Genomic DNA, 18,806 nt, shown 5'->3' with positions numbered 1-18,806 from the left:
CACAGGGTTCCCTGCCTCAGACTGCTGTGCCGTGTCATCTTCAAATGATAGACTGAATGCATTTTGATGCTTACTCTGTTTTGGGGTGGGCTTAAAGGGCCCATGACAATTGGGTTTGAAGGACTCAGGACAGCTGGGTTTGAAGGCTCCAGAACAGCTGGGCTTGAAGAGACCAGTAACCAGTGCAGTTCTCCAAGCCAGTCAAGCAAAGGGCATATTTCACGGTCCTTTCCCAGGTTTTCAGTAAGGGATCTGGGACTCTGGAGCTGGACTCTTTCCACTTTGCTCTGAATCTGCTGACTTTCAGGCATGCTGCAAAGTCTCTCTGTCACCCAGGCTTTTCCTAGCGGGGAGGTAGTGGCCTGGGTGGGCAGAGTTTTAGGCTAGTGCTCTGGGAGGAGCGTAATGGGAACATATTTCCTATCTTTGTACAGGTGCCTAGAGCTGCATTTGGGCACATTTTCATATCCACTGAAATAAATAAATAAATGACTCTGCAATTCCTGGATACTAGACTGTCTCACTGGGGGTCTAGATAATACAGTGCTGTTTGCATAACTGATGGCACAAATTCAGTGAGAATATAATATTCAGGGCACCTGAAACTGACACTGGTGACTTTGGAGGAAATGAGAACCCCATGCCACTGCCTGATTTTACACCTGGATTCAAACCAAATCTTTTTTTTGTTTCCAAAATAGTTTTCCTTCCTTTCGGATTTTTGCACTGGGTTTTCCTGAGCCAGTTTTCATCTGTTCCACAAAAGAAAAGAGAGGAAGGTTGGCTTTAAATTTCTTACTTCCATCCCTGGGAGTAAAAGGGACCTATTCAAACACTATCAGAGCAGACCCCTGGAAATTCCTCCCCAGAGTTGGGAGCCCGTGCTGCTGCCGTTGTGGCCATTAAAGAGCCAGCACACTTTTCACAAGAATAGGAAGGTTACCCTTGACATCCTGGCCAATCCCCAGTTTGGGCCATTCCATTTTATCCCCCGTAACTTTCCCCCTGCAGTCCCAATTGGATACAGGTTTGCTTTTTCATGTTGCGTCATCCTAAGCTGCTGCAGAGATTTGCTGCCTATTGTTAAACAGCTGCTGTGTTCCGTGCCAGAGGTGGCTGCATTTCAAGTGGCAGGTGAGGTTTTCCCAGTGCACAGAACCTGATCATAGGGATTTGTCCTTTGACTGTGATAGGAACATTGTTTACGAAGTGCTTTGCGGATCCTTCAGGTTGGAGGGCACTAGAGAAATGCATACTGCTGTTCTAATAGGTTCAGTGTGTTTGACACACACCCTGTTTTGTAGCCCTCTCCAGGAGGATGACACCAGTTTCCTGGCACACACACACACACCCCCCTTTCTTTGGTGGAAGCTCTTGGTCCTCCATATCAGAAGCTGAGGCAGGGAGGGGAGCAGCTAGGGAGACATCAGTGCTGCTGCAGCCCTTGTCAGGCTACTTCCCAAGCAACCAGGAGTTCGGGACTGAGCTGCCAAGCAGATGAGGAGGCAGGAGATAGACAGCTCGGGGCATGTGAGACTCTGGACGCGCAAGAGGGATGCCTGCGGGAGGCAGAGCAGATGGACGGAGCAAAGAGATGCTGAGTGAGCTGTCTGCGCAGCCTGTCCTGTCCTTGTTCTTTCTGCCTTGGAGGAGTCAAAAAGGTTCTTGGGGTGGACACAGCCCTATTGGCTGGCAAAGCACCGCCACTGGAGTGTGAATGAAACAGATGTGACTATCACCTGGCCTCCCCCTGCTGACCCTGTCTGCACTGACACAGGCTCCTCTTTAAAGAGACAGTGAACCCTCAGCAACCTGCGTCCACTCCAGCAGGGTGTGGATGGCACCTAGAGGAGGGGGACTGAAAGGTGTCTGAGGTGGTCCCTGCAAAGTGCCAGGGAGGGGCAGGTGGGGTGGAAGGAAAGGTCTCATATTGCCTTGAATTTCTCTTAATCATGGACTGGAAGAGTCAAGAGGCCACTGAAGAAGGAAAGGGGCCACCGGTCCATCTAACCACAGTGGCCAATGCTTAACTTCAGCATTTTATCCTGGGCTTGGGAATCAGAGGCCTTCTCCTGTCCTCCATGCAGTGAGACAATGCCTTGAAGCATGAGGCTTGATTTGGGGGCTGACAGTAGAAACAGATGCAACAAATCCACAGGAAATTCTTTAAATGCAGGCCAAATCATCTGTTGGTGTAGTTTTATAGAAGTCACTGGAACTACCACACTTGGCTCTTGATGAAGATCTGGGCCTGCATTTGAAGCAGGAAGACCATGAGGAACTTTAGACGGCCCTAGCTAAGCTATATGAATGGACAACACAATCATAGAATCATAGAATACCAGGGTTGGAAGGGACCTCAGGAGGTAGTCTAGTCCGCAACTAAATCATTCCAGCCAGGGCTTTGTCAAGCCTCACCTTAAAAACCTCAAAGGAAGAAGATTCCACCACCTCCCTAGGTAACGCATGCTAGGGCTTCACCACCCTCCTTGTGAAAAAGTTTTTCCTAATATCCAACCTAAACCTCCCCCACTGCAACTTGAGACCATTACTCCTTGTTCTGTCATCTGCTACCACTGAGAACAGTCTAGAGCCATCCTCTTTGGAACCCCCTTTCAGGTAGTTGAAAGCAGCTAGCAAATCCCCCCTCATTCTTCTCTTCTGCAGACTAAACAATCCCAGTTCCCTCAGCCTCTCCTCATAAGTCATGTGTTCCAGTCCCCTAGTCATTTTTGTTGCCCTCTGCTGGATGCTTTCCAATTTTTCCACATCGTTCTTGTAGTGTGGGGCCCAAAACTGGACACAGTGCTCCAGATGAGGCCTCACCAATGTCGAATAGAGGGGAACGATCACGTCCCTCTACGTGCTGGCAATGCCCCTACTTATACATCCCAAAATGCCATTGGCCTTCTTGGCAACAAGGGCACACTGTTGACTCATATCCATCTTCTCATCCCCTGTAATCCCCCTGTCCTTTTCTGCAGAACTGCCGCTTAGCCAGTCGGTCCCCAGCCTGTAGCAGTGCATGGGAGTCTTCCATCCTAAGTGCAGGACTCTGCACTTGTCCTTGTTGAACCTCATCAGATTTCTTTTGGCCCAATCCTCCAATTTGTCTAGGTCAGTCTGGACCCTATCCCTACTCTCTAGCTTATTACCTCTCTCTCCAGCTTAGTGTCATGTGCGAACTTGCTGAGGGTGCAGTTCATCCCCGTCATCCAGATCATTAATGAAGATGTTGAACAAAACCGGCCCCAGGACCGCCCCTTGGGGCACTCCGCTTGATAACCGGCTGCCAACTAGACATGGAGCCATTGATAACTACCCATTGAGCCTGACAATCTAGCCAGTTTTCTATCCACCTTACAGTCCATTCATCCATCCCATACTTCTTTAACTTGCTGGCAAGAATACTGTGGGAGACCGTACCAGAAGCTTTGCTAAAGTCAAAGAATAACATGTCCACTGCTTTCCCCTCATCCACAGAGCCAGTTATCTGGTGATAGAAGGCAATTAGATTAGTCAGGCATGACTTCCCTTAGTGAATCCATGCTGACTGTTCCTGATCACTTTCCTCTCCTCTAAGTGCTTCAGAATTGATTCCTTGAGGACTTGCTCCATGATTTTTCCAGGGACTGAGGTGAGGCTGACTGGCCTGTAGTTCCCCGGATCCTCTTTCTTCCCTTTTTTAAAGATGGGCACTACATTAGCCTTTTTCCAGTCATCCAGGACCTCCCCTGATCGCCAGTGCAGTAGTCTGGGAGCTGACCTTGTTCGTGAAGACAGAGGCAAAAAAAGCATTGAGTACATTAGCTTTTTCCACATCCTCTGTCACTAGGTTGCCTCCCTCATTCAGTAAGGGGCCCACACTTTCCTTGACTTTCTTCTTGTTGCTATCATACCTGAAGAAACACTTCTTGTTCTCTTAACATCTCTTGCTAGCTGCAACTCCAAGTGTGATTTGGCCTTCCTGATTTCACTCCTGCATGCCTGAGCAATATTTTTATACTCCTCCCTGGTCATTTGTCCAATCTTCCACTGGCAGATGAGATTCAGCATTGAAAAATGCTGTGAAAATAATGCCATTCAAGAGGAATAATTTGGACTATTCCTCCACATTGCTAGGTTGTAACTGAATTTTAACCACTCAGGAAAAAGATGGAAGCATCACTGGGCACAATTCAGTGAAAAACTCCACTCAGTGTAGTCCAAAAGCAAACAAACAAAAATGTTAGGATGAATAAATAGGATAGAAAATAATACCACTGTGATATCATGCCATTATGGAAATCAGTGGCATGCCATCAACTTGAGTGCTGATTTTCAGTTCTAAGAAAGCATCTGGGAAAAGATACAGCAGAAATAGAAGGGGTCCAGGGAGAGGTGATGAAAATGATTCGAGAAGTGGAGAGACTGCCGCATGCAGAGAGATTGCAGAAGGGTGGGGAGAGGTCCTCTCTTCCCTTTACACTGGGTACAAGGGCCTGAATGGCACAAAGGAGCCCTAAAAGCACCAGTTCTGGCCAGGCAGGATTCCCCCAGTGCAGGCATTGCCGAGAGACAGCCATAAGGCTGTCCTTTGAGGACTTTCTCATATGCCAGAGGTGGGAGGGGCAAGTCTGAAGCAGAGCCACAGTCTGCAGAGGCCAGGGAGGCTGCCATGGTTTAGACAGACCCCCCAAGGCCATCAAAGCGTGAGTCTACACCTCAAATTAAGGTGTAGCATGGGTGGACAGGCCCACATGAGCTTAATTGAGGTAGCATGGCTAAAATAGCAGTGAAGATGCAGCAGCACGGATCCCGGCATGGGCCAGAAACGAGAGCACATACAAAAGTCCCCCATGGACTTGTACGGGAATGGCTATTACCCACACTAGCTAAATTAAAGCTAACAGGGATAGCAGGGGCAGCTTCGATCCCTGGCTCTGACTCTGGCTTGACCCCTGGCTCTGATACCTGGCAGTTGACTCTGATGCTGACCCTCGGCTTCGTTCCCTGACCTGGATGCCTGCTCTGCCCACTAGACCTGACACCTGGTCTGTTAGGCCAGACTGCCTACATCCCGGTCCATTACAGCAGCCACTGAGGAAGGTGGAGTGAAAGGCCCCAGGTATCAGGGGTGTAAGGACTACTGAGTCCAGAGTCGGGGCTGAAGATCAGGTATAAGGGCAATGGACTACTGTTTTGTGGGACTCGTTGCCCCGGGACGGAATGTGGCCTGGCTGGAGGGCTGAGTCACGAGAAGACATTGACCATCACAGAGCCGGAGCGGTTGTCAGCAGGGAGCGCCAGAGGAGTAGCGTCTGCCACACCCAGCCATGAGGGGGCATGCCGGTCAGTGAGTCATTCTTCTATAGGCCTCTTCAGCCCCCAAGCAGCCCAGGATTGAGAGGGCACAAAGGGTACACCTTAAAGAAATCTATCCATGGACTGGTCCCAAAGATTCCATCCTTTATTATCAATAGTATTGGGACTGGACCAGCCTGGGGTTGCAGGGAATTGCACAGGCACTGAAATCTGAGGTGGGACCAAATCGAAATGCCAGGTCCACACACTCCTGAAGATAAGGGAAGTTTGGATCTTGATCCAGGCCGCTCTGAGGTGTCCCTTCCTTAGAAATGCCCCTTCAGAATATGAAGTTCAGCTGTGCCACTCAAGGGTGAAACTCACCCCTGTGCAGAAGGCTACTCCAAGGACTTTGCTTTAGTAGGACTTTTAATGGGCACATAGGCCTCTGCCCAGGGGTAGATTTCTCCCCTGAAGATCCGCTGTGTACATCAACGCTTATTAACATGAACAGGACTTCCACATCCATGGACAGCTGAAGAATAATCCCTGCCCCCAGCAGCACTTTAGGACAGGGCAATCAGCTGGCAAGAACCTTTGCACTGCCTGTTTATCTCCAGCTATGGATTCTTTAAAGTCAGATTGTGGTCCCATAGGGACACACTCAACTAATCCTCTGCTTTTAAGATTTTATTTGTGCAATAAATGGATGACAGGGTGGTTTGCAAGTGCATAATACAATAAATACATTTATAAATGCAACCTTTCTGCAGTGCACTATAAAGTAAAATACAGTATCGCTAAAGCATTTTACGCCTGTCGCCGCCTCATTCTCATTTCAAATTGTCATGTGCCCATTTTCTCATGTGGGAGGCTTTCTTTTTTTAATATGTTTTTATAAATTAAGCAGGAGCAGATTTAATAATAATAACATGAACGTAGCTTCTTTTCATCTCCAAAGATCTCCAGTCACTTTGCAGACTTAGCAAAGCAACATACAAATAATCCGTGGAAGGATCCATTCACCTGCTGTTCCAATGGAGCCGCTGTTTAAGAGATACACGGCAGCTTTGCCAAGTGTTAAGGGCAGGACATGAAGAATTCTGTGGCGGGTTCCCAGAAAGTACACGGAGGACGTGGTGAGGAAGAATGTAATTAACTACTTTGGAATTCGGCCAGGTCCGCCGGGCGGGCTAATGCCTCAGAAAAAAGCGCAGTGGGATATTTATTCAACTCCATACGAGCAAAAAGCAAAGTTCAGTGAAATTGAAATGCAGCCCATTTAATACTGATAGAAGGAAATAAATAATAAGGATTAATAAAGAATTAAATGAAGGCAATATAATTAATGCCAATGAACATGGTTTTATGGAAAATAAATCCTGCCAACCTAGCTTCATATATTCTTTATGAGATTACAAGTTTGGTTAATAAAAGTAATAGTGTTGCTGTACTATACTTAGACTTCTGCAAGGTGTTTGACTTGGCACCACATGCCTTTTTGATTAAAAAATGAGAATGATACAAATTCAATGTGGCACATATTACATGTATTAAAGACTGGCTAACTGACAGTCTCAATGTAATTGTAAACGGGAATTATCATTGAGTGGATGTATTTCTAGTGGCATCCTGCAGGGATGACTTCTTGGCCCTATGCTATTTAACATCTTTATCAATTACCTGGAAAAAAAAACACAAAATCATTAACCGCAGTCAACGTTGTGCCCCCAGAAGAAAGGAAGAACATGATCCAGTGACTCATCACCACCACTTCCTCTAAGACCTTCATGTCCTTTGGCATTCTCCCAAACAAGTACTGACTGGGTCTAACCCCGCTTTGCATCTGAGATCACAAAGCAAGATTGTATGGAGGCCTACTCTGGTCTTGTGATTGGACCCAGCCATCATATTACAGTGTCACGGGTACTGGCACTAGGACCTCACTACCACAGAGATCGCTGTCCCGCTCTCCCAATGAATGGAAGATGAAGCCCTTGAATGAAACTCATGCATACAACACGGTAATGTAAAACCATTGACAGAGAATAAATTACCATCTCTGCAGAGCGAAAACGTGAGAAAATGAAAACGTGATACTTATTTTAATACCATGTATTTTAAAATTTAATTTAACAGACCAGCTGTTTCAGCTTCTCTTATAAGACCTTAATTGGTATATAATAGCATAGTTAATTAAATACAAATCAATAGTTTAAAACAACTAATTGATATTTAATATGTATGGGAAAAAATAACTTAGTTGTAATATAATTAACTCAGTATTAAATAAGCAATGGAATTGCAATTATGCCTTTACACTGATTATAAAGTTTATTGTTCTTTAATAAACTTGCAATTAGTCAGGATGAGCTGGAAAAATTATTAAACAGGTATTATTGGGCTATTAAACATTTATTATCATTCCTGGTGGGATACAGCTACACAATAGTACATAGGATGATCGTGCTAATAACCCTTTACTACTCCTTTGCTCCGGCCTTTAGTATGCTAGTTGATCAGAAACCTTGCTCCCTGCATGATTTATGGGTATTGTAATTGCCTTGAAAGGAGGTAATTAAATTGCAAATGAAAGTGAGAAAAAAATCTGATGAGGAAAAGCAGGAGGGTTCTGTAATTTGGCACAGCAAAGCGACAGCTCCTCTTCTAAATCACATGTGTCATCTCCTGCCTCTCACGTTATTCCCTGTCGATTCCAACTTCAGTCAACACCATATATTTTTCCCACCTGAACTCCCCTTCTGGCTTTCAGTTAGTAACTTATTCTTCATTTCCTAACCCTAAAGCTGCTGCGTAGCAATGTTGGGGCCATTACAAAGATGGCTATCCCCACCCCAGAGGCAGCTGCATTTTGGTGCTCGTTCAAATGATCTTCGTTATTGCATAAGTGAGGAGTGAGTGTTAGAGTTGTGGTCGCATTCTAATTTCCACTCTAGCAACCCCCTCCATGCCAGTCTTTGATCTGACCTTTTCTGTTCTTTGTCTCCATTTTTATAAGAAGGTCTGTGATGAATCGGTGTAGTTGCTTTTGAGTTAATCAAAATGTGGAGAAAATCGACGCGCCTCAAGATATATTCCAAGTGAACTATTTTGTTTCACCCAACACAAATGACCGAGGTGGGAAATGTCAGACGAGATTTCCTTTATAGTTCTCACGGAGGGAGGGAGAGAAATTAAGCCACATGGGAAGAAAATGTGGATTGTTGGATAATTTCAAAGTTATGGGATATGGACACAGGTGCGTTACAACCTTTTTCCAGTGGGATTGTTGCAGCGCCCTGATGCCAGAGGATTTCAGATGTTGGATGTGTGCTTAACTATCTTAGCCGTCCTTTGCCCTTAGCCACTAGAAGGGAGTCTACGCTGCATTGTAAACTGGCTGTGGACACAATGCTTCCAAGCCTGAACTTGAGCACCTACTGCAGTTGCCGGACTCGGGTCTCACAGCCATGCTAGTGCTCCCATACTGCACTACACAGACCTTCTAACTCAGGTTTGGGGCTTGACCTGCGTCCACGCTGCGAAATAACAGGGCTTGGACCTGAGTCACAGTGGGACTCGGCGCTGACCCACCCCCAGCAAGGTGCCAGGATCCAGGTCCTGAATGCTTGCTGACCTGAGTCAGACAGATCTGTGTGTGGAGAGAAGTGGGGCTTGGGCTCAAACCTGAGTCAGAGCCCGGGCTTAGTGTGCAGTGTAGACATACCCTGAAGGGCATGAAGTGGCAAGCAATCTTTAGGCAACTGAGAGCTTAGAGGTCACGCAGAGCCACCTCAAAGTACTTTATCTTTAAAGGTGCTCTCAAGTATTTAAAGGTGCCGTTAGCTATAAAAGCTTTATCGAGGTCTCAAAAATTTGCAGCATAAATTATTAGAATGCTGTGCTCCTTTCATTTTAGGATCTCAAATGGCTTAATAAGCATTCATTATCACAGCCTCACTATGAGGCAAGCTGGAGATGGAGCCCAGACTGGAACAAGCTGATCCAAACTCTGGACAAGTTCTGGTCCAGACCTAAACCTCACAGGTTGGAAGCATCCACCTTTCTGACCTCTTCTGAAGTTCACCTTGTGCTAGTGAAAACACATTCAACAACAGCAAATGTGTGTGGGGGGGAGGTGTTTGCAGAAAAGAAATATGCAATTGCACTTCAGACTCAGTAACAGAAAAACACTGATTTGTTTGACTCCACAGTGGAACTGACTGCTTTTGTGATTAACCTAATTCTGTTACTTTAATTACACTTTGATAGCATGATGGTCTTTGCAGGCTCGATAGGTATCAATAGTATTTTGCTTTCCTATCAATAAAGGCTTAAATGCATCTTGCTTACTTCTATGGGTTTTATATATTTAAACAGTATTAGAGGTTTTAGATAATTCCAACAGATAAATAGCTCTGTCTTATTTTGGGGGAGAGAGAGAGAGAGTGTGTGTGTGTTTTCAGCTAGGTGCTACCTATTCTAGTTGGCACCTTGTATTTGGAAAGGAGCTCTGAGCTATTGAGTTAACAGCTCCTGGGGCTATCCTCCATTTGAAGTCACCAGGCACTAGGGGTGACCAATAGAAGTTAGCAGAAGGCATCTATTATTCCACTAATAACCACCCCATCTATTTTTTATTTAACTGGAATAGCCCAAATGTTTATATTTGCTGAATACAAAGATAGCAGTGACCAGCATGGCCTTGGTCTTGTGGTTTGAGCCTGGGACTGGGAGACAGGAGTGCCAGCGTCTCAGCCTCACTGTGCTGCTGATTTACTGTGGAGCCGATCCTGCTCTCAACTGCCAGGAAAGACCCCAATTCAGGAAACCATCCAAGAGTGTGCCTAACTCTAAGCATTGATTTCAATGGGATTATTTACATGCTTAAAGATGGGCAGTTGGGTAAGTACCTTCCTGAAGTGGGGCCGAAGGTAGCGAGAAGTGAAGATTCTCAGCCTCAGGATGAGGTTCTATGTGACATTGGACAAATTGCTTCTGGGCCTGATCCAAAGTCCATTGATGTCAATGGGCGTCTTTCTATTGGTTTCATTGTGCTCTGGTCCAGATCGTCAACGTATTTAGATGGCAAACTCCCTATAAAATCACTTGCAATTAGGCATCTCAATTTCTCTGAGAATCCGTGACTTGGTTTCCCCCTTATCATCTGAGGACACTAATACCTGCCCACCCAGGGCACTGTGAAGGCCAATCAGTTAGTGCCTGGGACGGCCTTTGGATACTTGGGTAGTTGGTGCTGCATAAGTGCTCGGTATCACTATGTACCACACGTACATGAGAAAGGCAATCCCACCGTGCCCCTCATGGGCTGACTCTGTGACCCTTACCCAGGTTGCACAAGTCCAGTAGGTTTATGCACATAAGTAAGTGCTGCTCAGGAAGAGCAAAGGTTGACTGTAAAAGGGGGATAATACCTCAGGGGGGCGATGTGAGCATAGTGCATTAAAGGTTGTGAGGTGCTCCAATACTGCAGAAGAGGGGGTCTCTTAGATTGCTGTGTATAGTGCTCTCTGCTGTAAAGCTCCCAGCACTTTAAGCCATTGCGCTTTGCTGTCTTCCCCTTTCTCATACCTGCGCTGCTTTGTGACATCAGAAGTGTTCTTCTGGTGACAAATGGGAGCTGTATTAAGGGACCACAGAGGCACTAAGTAAACATCAAAGGGGCTTTGATCTGCGTGGGGGAGGCCCCCAAAGGCAAGCCGCGGCCGGGACATGGTATCTTAATCTTCTCTACCCTGGCGCAGGAGAATTTCTTTGAAGAACGAGGGCTTTTTGTTGTGTGGCGAGATAGACACGTGGGGAGAAATGCACACACACACACACACAACGCACTTCTGGAAAATCCATGCTGAGATCTGCTTCTCTGCTTTTTACTGATAGTCAGTCACCCCCTGTAAGAAATTGAGGGATCAAAGCAACAGGCTGCCTGGGGCCTTGGCATTGTGCCACTGTGAGGGCCAGCTGTTTGTTTTGAAAGGGCAAGAAGCCTCAAGTCAGGTTTATCTCTCCTTCACGACCCTACGTTACATTTTATCACACAGTCTGCGGAGCGAAAGGGATTAAGAAGCCGAGTCCTCGTCACTGCTGCACGTTATGGAAGGGCAGAGACACACAGTACATTGCACCCAGCATAGAAGCAGCAGGAGAGGCAAACACCTGAGAGATGGGATGCGGAGGGAATGGCTTTCCCATTGGGGATGGGACGCTCAGACCCTTCTCTGGAGAAACTGTTCAATCTGCTTTCCCTGGCCACTCCCTTCTTGCAGAGGAGACCTCCGCCTTGACGACCCCTTTGCATTGCACTGACGGCAGGGTCGGCAGGCGACACCCCCTTTACCCCATCCCACCCACCGTGGGCACCTTTGGCTCTCTCCTGGCTGGCCTGCCAACTAATGTGGTTGTCGCTCTTTCACTTTTAGAACTGGGTCTCCCGAGAAGAGGATGCTGCCTCGTGCTGGGTTTCATGTACAAGGAGAAGTATCGGAGAATGACTGAAGGTAAGTGACTGCCCCACAGGCCACCGGGGCTCTCCCCACAGCCCCTCACTTCTTGTACCTCCCACCTCTGCCAACTTTCTTTGACAGCTTCTACTTCTCCCCATCTCTTTCCCCCTGCCCCCCATTATTATCCCCTCCTCTCCCTTTATTCCCCTTTCCCCCACACGTCTTCTCTCGCCCAACCCCTTCTTCTATCAACCCTTCCCAGAGCAAGTCTCTAGATGAAGGATACAAATGCTTTCTACCACGTGTGTTGCTATGAATAAGGGGAAAATCCTTGTCCCCTCCTCAATAAGAACAAAGATTCCTGACAGCAGCAGAACCAGAGCCCCTGCATGACCCAGTACAGGAGAGTGGAGGGAGGACCAGTAGAGAAGCACTCCACAGATCCACCGGTTGTGCTCTCCGCCCCATGGAGAGGACATGCAGGTGCCTCATGGGCTGGTGGAGTTCTGAGACTGCAGAAGCAGCCACCAGATGGTTTGCTGCCGTTCCACATAGAGCTTGTGAATAATGGATTTTTCAGTCCCCTGGCAATTCCAAATAATCGGGGGAGGGGGAAATCATTTCGGATGGAACCAAATTTTTTTTTTTTATTTTTTGTGGCAAAACAAAAGTCAAACAAAATATTTTTTCAGGTCAAATGAAACGTTTCATTTCAATTTTGACCGTTTTTCATTCCTTTTAAAAATAAAATTAAAGAAAGTCACTTGGAACAGAAGAATTAAAACGTTTCATTTTAAATACGTTGAAACAGAATGTTTTGACTTTTTTGGAATTTTTTTAGGGTTTTTCCCTATTGAAACAATTTGGCAAACCAACATGAATTCGTGAAATGTTTTGGTGTTGCCGAATCTGCATTCTTCATTGAAATTTTTTTTTTTTGCCCAGTTCTAGTTGCACTGTCAAATGTGGGGAATTACTCATGGATGCTTGCTTTGGCCAGATCCCAGAGATCTGGCTACACACTGGCATCAGGATTCATTACACTGTGTCTCCTGAAACCCAAACTGTGACAATCTTTAGCCCTTACCGAGGCTTACACGTGTTTTGAGTCCATCAAGGGCCTGATCCAGTGCTGACAATGACAAAGCTTCTACTGATTTCCGTGGATCAAGATTTCTTTTCTGATGTGGCAATCCAGTCTAGGAGTGAGACTAGAAAAGCGTGAGAGGGGCGATATGAATTCTTGTCCCAACTCGACCACTTACTCACTGTAACCTTGGACATGTCACTTTACCTCTCTATGCCTCAGTTTCCTATGTATAAAATGGGACACTTTCCCTTGCCAAGAGATGCTGTAGTGATTAATCAGTGTGTGTAAAAAGTACTTCCCTTGTGGAAAAGACAGTAAGTGTGCTTAGTATTTTTTATTTTATTCATACATGTGAAAGCCTGTTCATAAGATGTCTGCTCTTCGGGGTAGCATAAGGACTTCTGACTTAGGAGAGCTGGGTTCAAATGGGCAAATCATTTAGGATGCAATTTTCAAAAGTGCCTAAGTCCCATTTTCAAAAGCAACAGGCTAAGTTTCATTGAAAGTCAATGAAATTTAGGATCCTAGGGTCCGGATCTTCAAAGGTATATAAATGCCTAACTCCCATGGAGATCATAGGGGAGTTAGGCACCAAACCTGCTCTGGTGCTTTAGAAAACCCCATCCATCCACATATGTAGGTATCTAAATACCTTTGAAAATCTGATCCTCTGTGCCTCAGTTCCCCATCTTAAATTGGGGCTAATATTGCCTCCCAGTGAGGATGGCTTCTTTAATGCGTGCGAGGTGTTTGCACACTGCAAGAACCCAGAGAGACATGTAAAGTGTTGTTATATATTCCATCCATCTCCAAAGTGCTGTCCTATCAGTGGTTAATCCATCCAAAAATGATGAATAATTATGAGTCGAAATAATTAAATAGTAAAAAATATTTACACTCAGAAGAGTGAACATCCCAATTTCTGGCAGCTTCTGCTCTTGAGTTGTTTGTGAAGCAAACCCCAGGACAGGGGCAGCTGCACTGCAGCACCTCTGTGTTTTATGCCAGGTCAGAGAATCAACAGAGAGGGATTAAGGTTCCTAAAGCAGCACTAAACGGGAGATTCGTGTCAAGTGCACAGTGAGGAGAGTTTGGCCATAGTAGGATTACTGCTAGGGAAGGGATGGAACGGGTTGGGTTGAACAAGAACTGACCCAAATCCTCAACCTGCTAACTCGTGTGAAAATGACAAATTGCCTTGTCTTCACTAGGATTTTACCTCGTGTTAGTTACCGTGTGTTAGCTAACACCTTTTCCTGTAGTGAAGACTCACACTAAGGGCATACTCTATCGGAGTAAGGGTGGCAGAATCCAGAGCTTAGTTTGCCTGATTTCTGCAATATTTTCATGCCCCTTGGCCTTCCTACTAGTGTGTGGAAGCAGAATCAGCAGTGTAGAAACATTCTGAGAGGTATTTGAGGTACAGCGGGATTGTGGCAACACTCGGGAATCTCCTGGGAGAACCTGATCCTGCAAAATCAACCTTCCTCTGGATAAGCATCCAACCTCTAGAGAATTCCAGTTATGTTTCTCCCTAATCAGCTAGCTAATTTCAGCATCAATGTGGTTTTATGTTAGACTAAGAAAAGAGAAATCTGAAAGAACAAAAATAAAGTCTTTGTGAGGGGGAGAGAATGAACACAGTGTATTTGTCTCATTCTGCACAAGCAAATAGCTACCAATGTTTGCAGACAGTAGGTTCCTTAGATTTAAAGATGCAGTAAAATAAAAACAAAGTCATAGGCTTTCCATAGCTACGTACTCCACCATTGATCTATTTGTACTGAAAATGGTCCTGGACGAAAATTCCAGACCCAAACACCCCTAAACTTTGTTGAGTTCCAGATCCAAACTTTGCAGCTAATCTGAACCAGGGTGGACTTCTGAGATCTGGTCATCCTTACTAGAGCAGCTAAGAACCCTTGGTACTTACTTCACTGGTCTACGATTCTGATAGCTTGAGCCAGACTCTTTGGACCAAATACACCACAGGGATACAAAGAGAGATGCTTTGCCTTTTGAATTTTGCCAAATAAAAGATCTTCCTCTTTATTGCATTAGAACGCTAATGAATAGCCCTATCAATAATTATGGGGTGTCCGAAGGAATTAAAAACAGACGCAGACAATGGAGCAATCTGCTAATTATGCATCATGGGGTCTCCATCATCGTGGAAATGGGTAATTACATCCATCACTAGAACCATGCTGGCGCCTAACGGTAATGCTTTTAAAGTGCAGCTGTAGTCAGAGAAATGTAGCCTTGCCTACACACAACAGTTGTATCACTTTAACTGTGCTCAGAGGGGTACAATGCCCCCTCGTGTGCTCACAGTTACAGAAGTGCTTATATTAGTGTAGCTAGTCCTGTGCAGGATGGGTATAGATACTTTTATACTGGAACAACTGCGTCTACACTAGGGGTTGTACCGATATAACTAAACCAGTCAAAAATTACAACTCTAACTGACATAGTTATACCAGTATGAAATCTGCAGGTAGATCGGGTCCTACTCTTTATCCCCCTACGTCAGCTCTAGAATGAGTATTCTATGGACTTGTCTAGACTAGAGTATTAATAGTGTTGTAGCACATGTTAATTGATTGTCAGTTAACACATGTTAATTAACATGATTGTAAATATGAATGTAGATGCTTCTGAGATATTTGTTCCGATCTGACACTCTAGAGTGTCCATGAACACACATTTGTGGAGTGTCTACATTAGCATTTCCAATTGTGTTAGTTAGCATGTGTTAACTGGCAATCAGTTAACACATATTACAAAAGCTTAAGTCTAGACAAAGTCTTGGTGTCCCGCAGGAAAAGCTGGGAGCTGCAACCCAACATCTGGCATTACAGAATCAAGTTTCAGTGCTCCTAACACTGGTGATGATGCACATGGAAGAATCAAATCCAGCTATATGGGCTCTGATGCACAGGGCAGAAGAGAATCTAGCTCTCTGCCTCCGGCTATGTCAGCTCTGCAAAGCTTATGGCAGTAAAAGCCTGGTTGGATACAACTCAGAGGTGCATGGGGAGCACGAGAAGGTGCCATTCTGACACAGTCACTTTCTGATTGTCCCCACACTCTGATTAATGATCGGGTGTTCTTTGTGCCTGGATCACTAGGTGGCACGTGGTTCTGAGTTGTAGTGGGGAATTAAGCTGGTGACGGTTGTAGTCAGAAGGAGAGCGCTGAGCTCTCTGTAGTGACAGCCTTGCAATAAAGAAGCGTTAGAGTTAATCCTCTACCATCTGTCTTCATTCTGTTAATAACCCACTCAGTCAAACACTGCAGACTGTTTGTTAACATTCAGAAACAGATACATAATCAAGAGGAATGTGCCATTTAGTCATTAAGGGCCGGATCCTTTCTCCGGCAGAACTCCCCGTTGGCTTCAGCGGAGGTTCTGCCCGAGCACGGACTAGGGGCAGCATTTCCAATCTTGACCACATAAAGCCAGGCACCTAAGCCATTGTATGGCATCCAACTGAATGCTCTGCGGCTCAGAGGTTCTGTGCTCTTGCAGCTTGTATGGACTTCAGGCCACTTACTTAGGAGCCATGATACGGACATAGATGGCTGATGTTACGTCCCCAAGTTTCAAAATTTTGGCTTAGGTAATAAGCTCCAGATCTGCCCTAAAATTAGAAGAACTGAATCCTCTCCCTCTGTTCAGTCCAACCCTCCTCCAAAGCCAAAGGTCTACAGTAAATCCCCAGTTCTGGCAATGAGGGCTCCCTTCAACCCAATGGCTGGTACGTGAAACCCCCTCCTTGGTTACGCCAGCAACTCATCCCCACGTCAGGCTGGCATTATTCCCAACTGGCTCCCACCTGCCCCCTCCCTGTACTTTCCTTCCATTTACTTCTCACCGGCCAAAAGTAGAAATTCAGGAGCCTTTTCCGCTCCCACTCTCTCTTCTCCTGCCTTTGTTGTCTTGCCAGATTTATACTGAGTCATTAGCGGCCGTCGCTGCTGCAATCATGGCATTTTTTGGCTGCCATTCACAAAGTGACTAGCGGGAACTATTAAGCTAGGAGGTGTCAGCCTACTCCTCCACCACCTGTTCCGGCAAGCCACCGGCTGCTAGACGGTGCCCGTGACTGCTTCCCATTTGCAGGAGAATGCACATGCCAGGCTCGCTCTCCTGGCTTTCCTTTCTCATGCTCTGCTCAAGCCTTCTGCAGAGGGAGGCTTGTATGCTCCCTTCCGTGGTGGGGAAGGGAACACAGCTGCAGAAAGGCAGGCCAGCCCCCTGCGGAGGGCAATGGCAGCTGTGTGGAACCCTCCCCATGCTGTGAAGCTGCCGGCACCCACTCGGCAGAACACTCTTTGCAGCTGACAGGCCTGGTGGTAAAAAGAGACGTGGCCGGGGAGAGAGGCTGCTGGTAAGTCAAGGAAGAGCTGGTCAGTGCAGCATGTTCTCCCGCCTGTGCAGGTTGATTTCCATGAAACAAAGGTGCACACAGTAGGATGAAACACTGCTGCTCAGAGAAGCGTGAACTCCTCCTCCATGCCTTGCTAGCCCCATCTCTAGTCAAGGCAAAACCTAACTGTTTTGCCAAGGGTCACACAGCAAGTCAGGGGCAGAACCAGACTAGAATCCAGGTCTCTGGACCCCATGCCAAGGCTTTGCCATGTTGCTGTACAGTTCCCTATGAATCAGTGACTTCTATTTAGAATATCCACTAGCACGTCACTGGTGATCCCACAGCAGAGATATTTACGTTCGGTGCACAGGTCTCCGGCAGCTTTCTTCCCCCTACATGATAGCTATGTAGAACTTGGTTTAAATAGCATCTTCTACACTTAAGGCAGGGGTTCTCAAACTAGGGGTCGGGACCCTTCGGGACAGGGCTTTGGAGCGGAGCCCGGAGCTGGAGCGCGGAACAGCTCCAGAGCAGTGGAGCTGCAGGTTTTTGCCTGGAGCTGAAGCAGAGCCGGAGCACGGCTCCAAAGCCCTGCTTCAGGGGGTGGTGAGGTTATTACATGGGGGGTCACGAGCTGTCAACCTCCACCCCAACCCCGCTTTGCCTCCAGAATGAATAATGGGGTTAAATATATTTTAAAAGTATTTTTAATTTATAAGGGGGGGGGGTCGCACTCAGGGGCTTGCTATGTGAAAGGGGTCACTAGTATAAAAGTTTGAGAACCACTGACTTAAGGTATCTGAATGCACTATACAGAGCACTGAGTTAAACGGTGGCATTGCAGCCAGAGGCAGCCATTATGTGCTGACCAATAGTTCCCATGTAGCAATGTACACTGCACCCTGTTTTACTGAGAGAATGAGGCCTGTCAGATATTACCCACTGGCAAACATGTAAAGCAAGCTCTCATACTGAGGGTGTCATAGCCTACCAGAAGGGATTATCACTAAAGACCACTCAGATATTATGGGGCTACCGGTCAGATCTACAAGTGGGTAACGAGTGGTGGGAAAATCTCCAAAGATTGTGGGGTGTTAAGCACCCAAAAGGTTTAGCTCATTACCTGAAGTCAATACAACTCTCAGTTTGCCAAGATGGGGTACATACCCAACCCATATCACCTGGCTCATGAGATCTGGAGTTCTTTCAGCAGGCCCTGTGAAGTACAGAGCTGGAAATCCCACATTAGCATTTGCAGTTGGTTCCAGTTGGCCAACTACGTTTAGGAATGGAGCAACTGATTTACTGGGGTTATTGGTCCCCCATGAGAAACCAATAGAGAAACTGGCAGAAACCTGTTGAAGGTTTGTAATGGCATCTACTGGTATTTCTGCCAGAATGAAAATGAAAACCGATTGGGAAAAGCAGTTAGCAGACTGCAGAGTATGTGATTTTCGACATGGAAAGAGGGGCAACTTCAGGCTCAGCTAGAGTTTTGGGTGAAGCTTCAGTGAGGGGGGGGGTCCCCAGTGAGTCCCCCTCTCCCACCAGCTGAATGCACACTGATGTTCTAGTGCAGTGCTTTGAGAGGTG

General features: G+C 46.3%; 1 protein-coding gene across 3 annotated transcripts in view; it reads left to right on the top strand.

Annotated features, from left to right (window-relative positions):
• KIRREL3 (kirre like nephrin family adhesion molecule 3) overlaps nucleotides 1-18,806 on the top strand; it is a 727,383-nt gene that overhangs the window by 412,075 nt on the left and 296,502 nt on the right. For all 3 annotated transcript variants that reach the window (XM_037882238.2, XM_037882237.2, XM_037882239.2), the window contains exon 2: nucleotides 11,724-11,801. In XM_037882238.2, coding sequence (XP_037738166.1) covers nucleotides 11,724-11,801 — 78 coding nt within the window. The remainder of the gene's footprint in view (nucleotides 1-11,723; nucleotides 11,802-18,806) is intronic.

This window comes from Chelonia mydas, chromosome 22 (assembly GCF_015237465.2).
Source record: "Chelonia mydas isolate rCheMyd1 chromosome 22, rCheMyd1.pri.v2, whole genome shotgun sequence".
In the NCBI taxonomy this organism is placed as follows: Eukaryota; Metazoa; Chordata; order Testudines; family Cheloniidae; genus Chelonia; species Chelonia mydas.
Note: the sequence above shows the minus strand (reverse complement) of the source record. Positions and strands in the feature narration are given on the sequence as shown.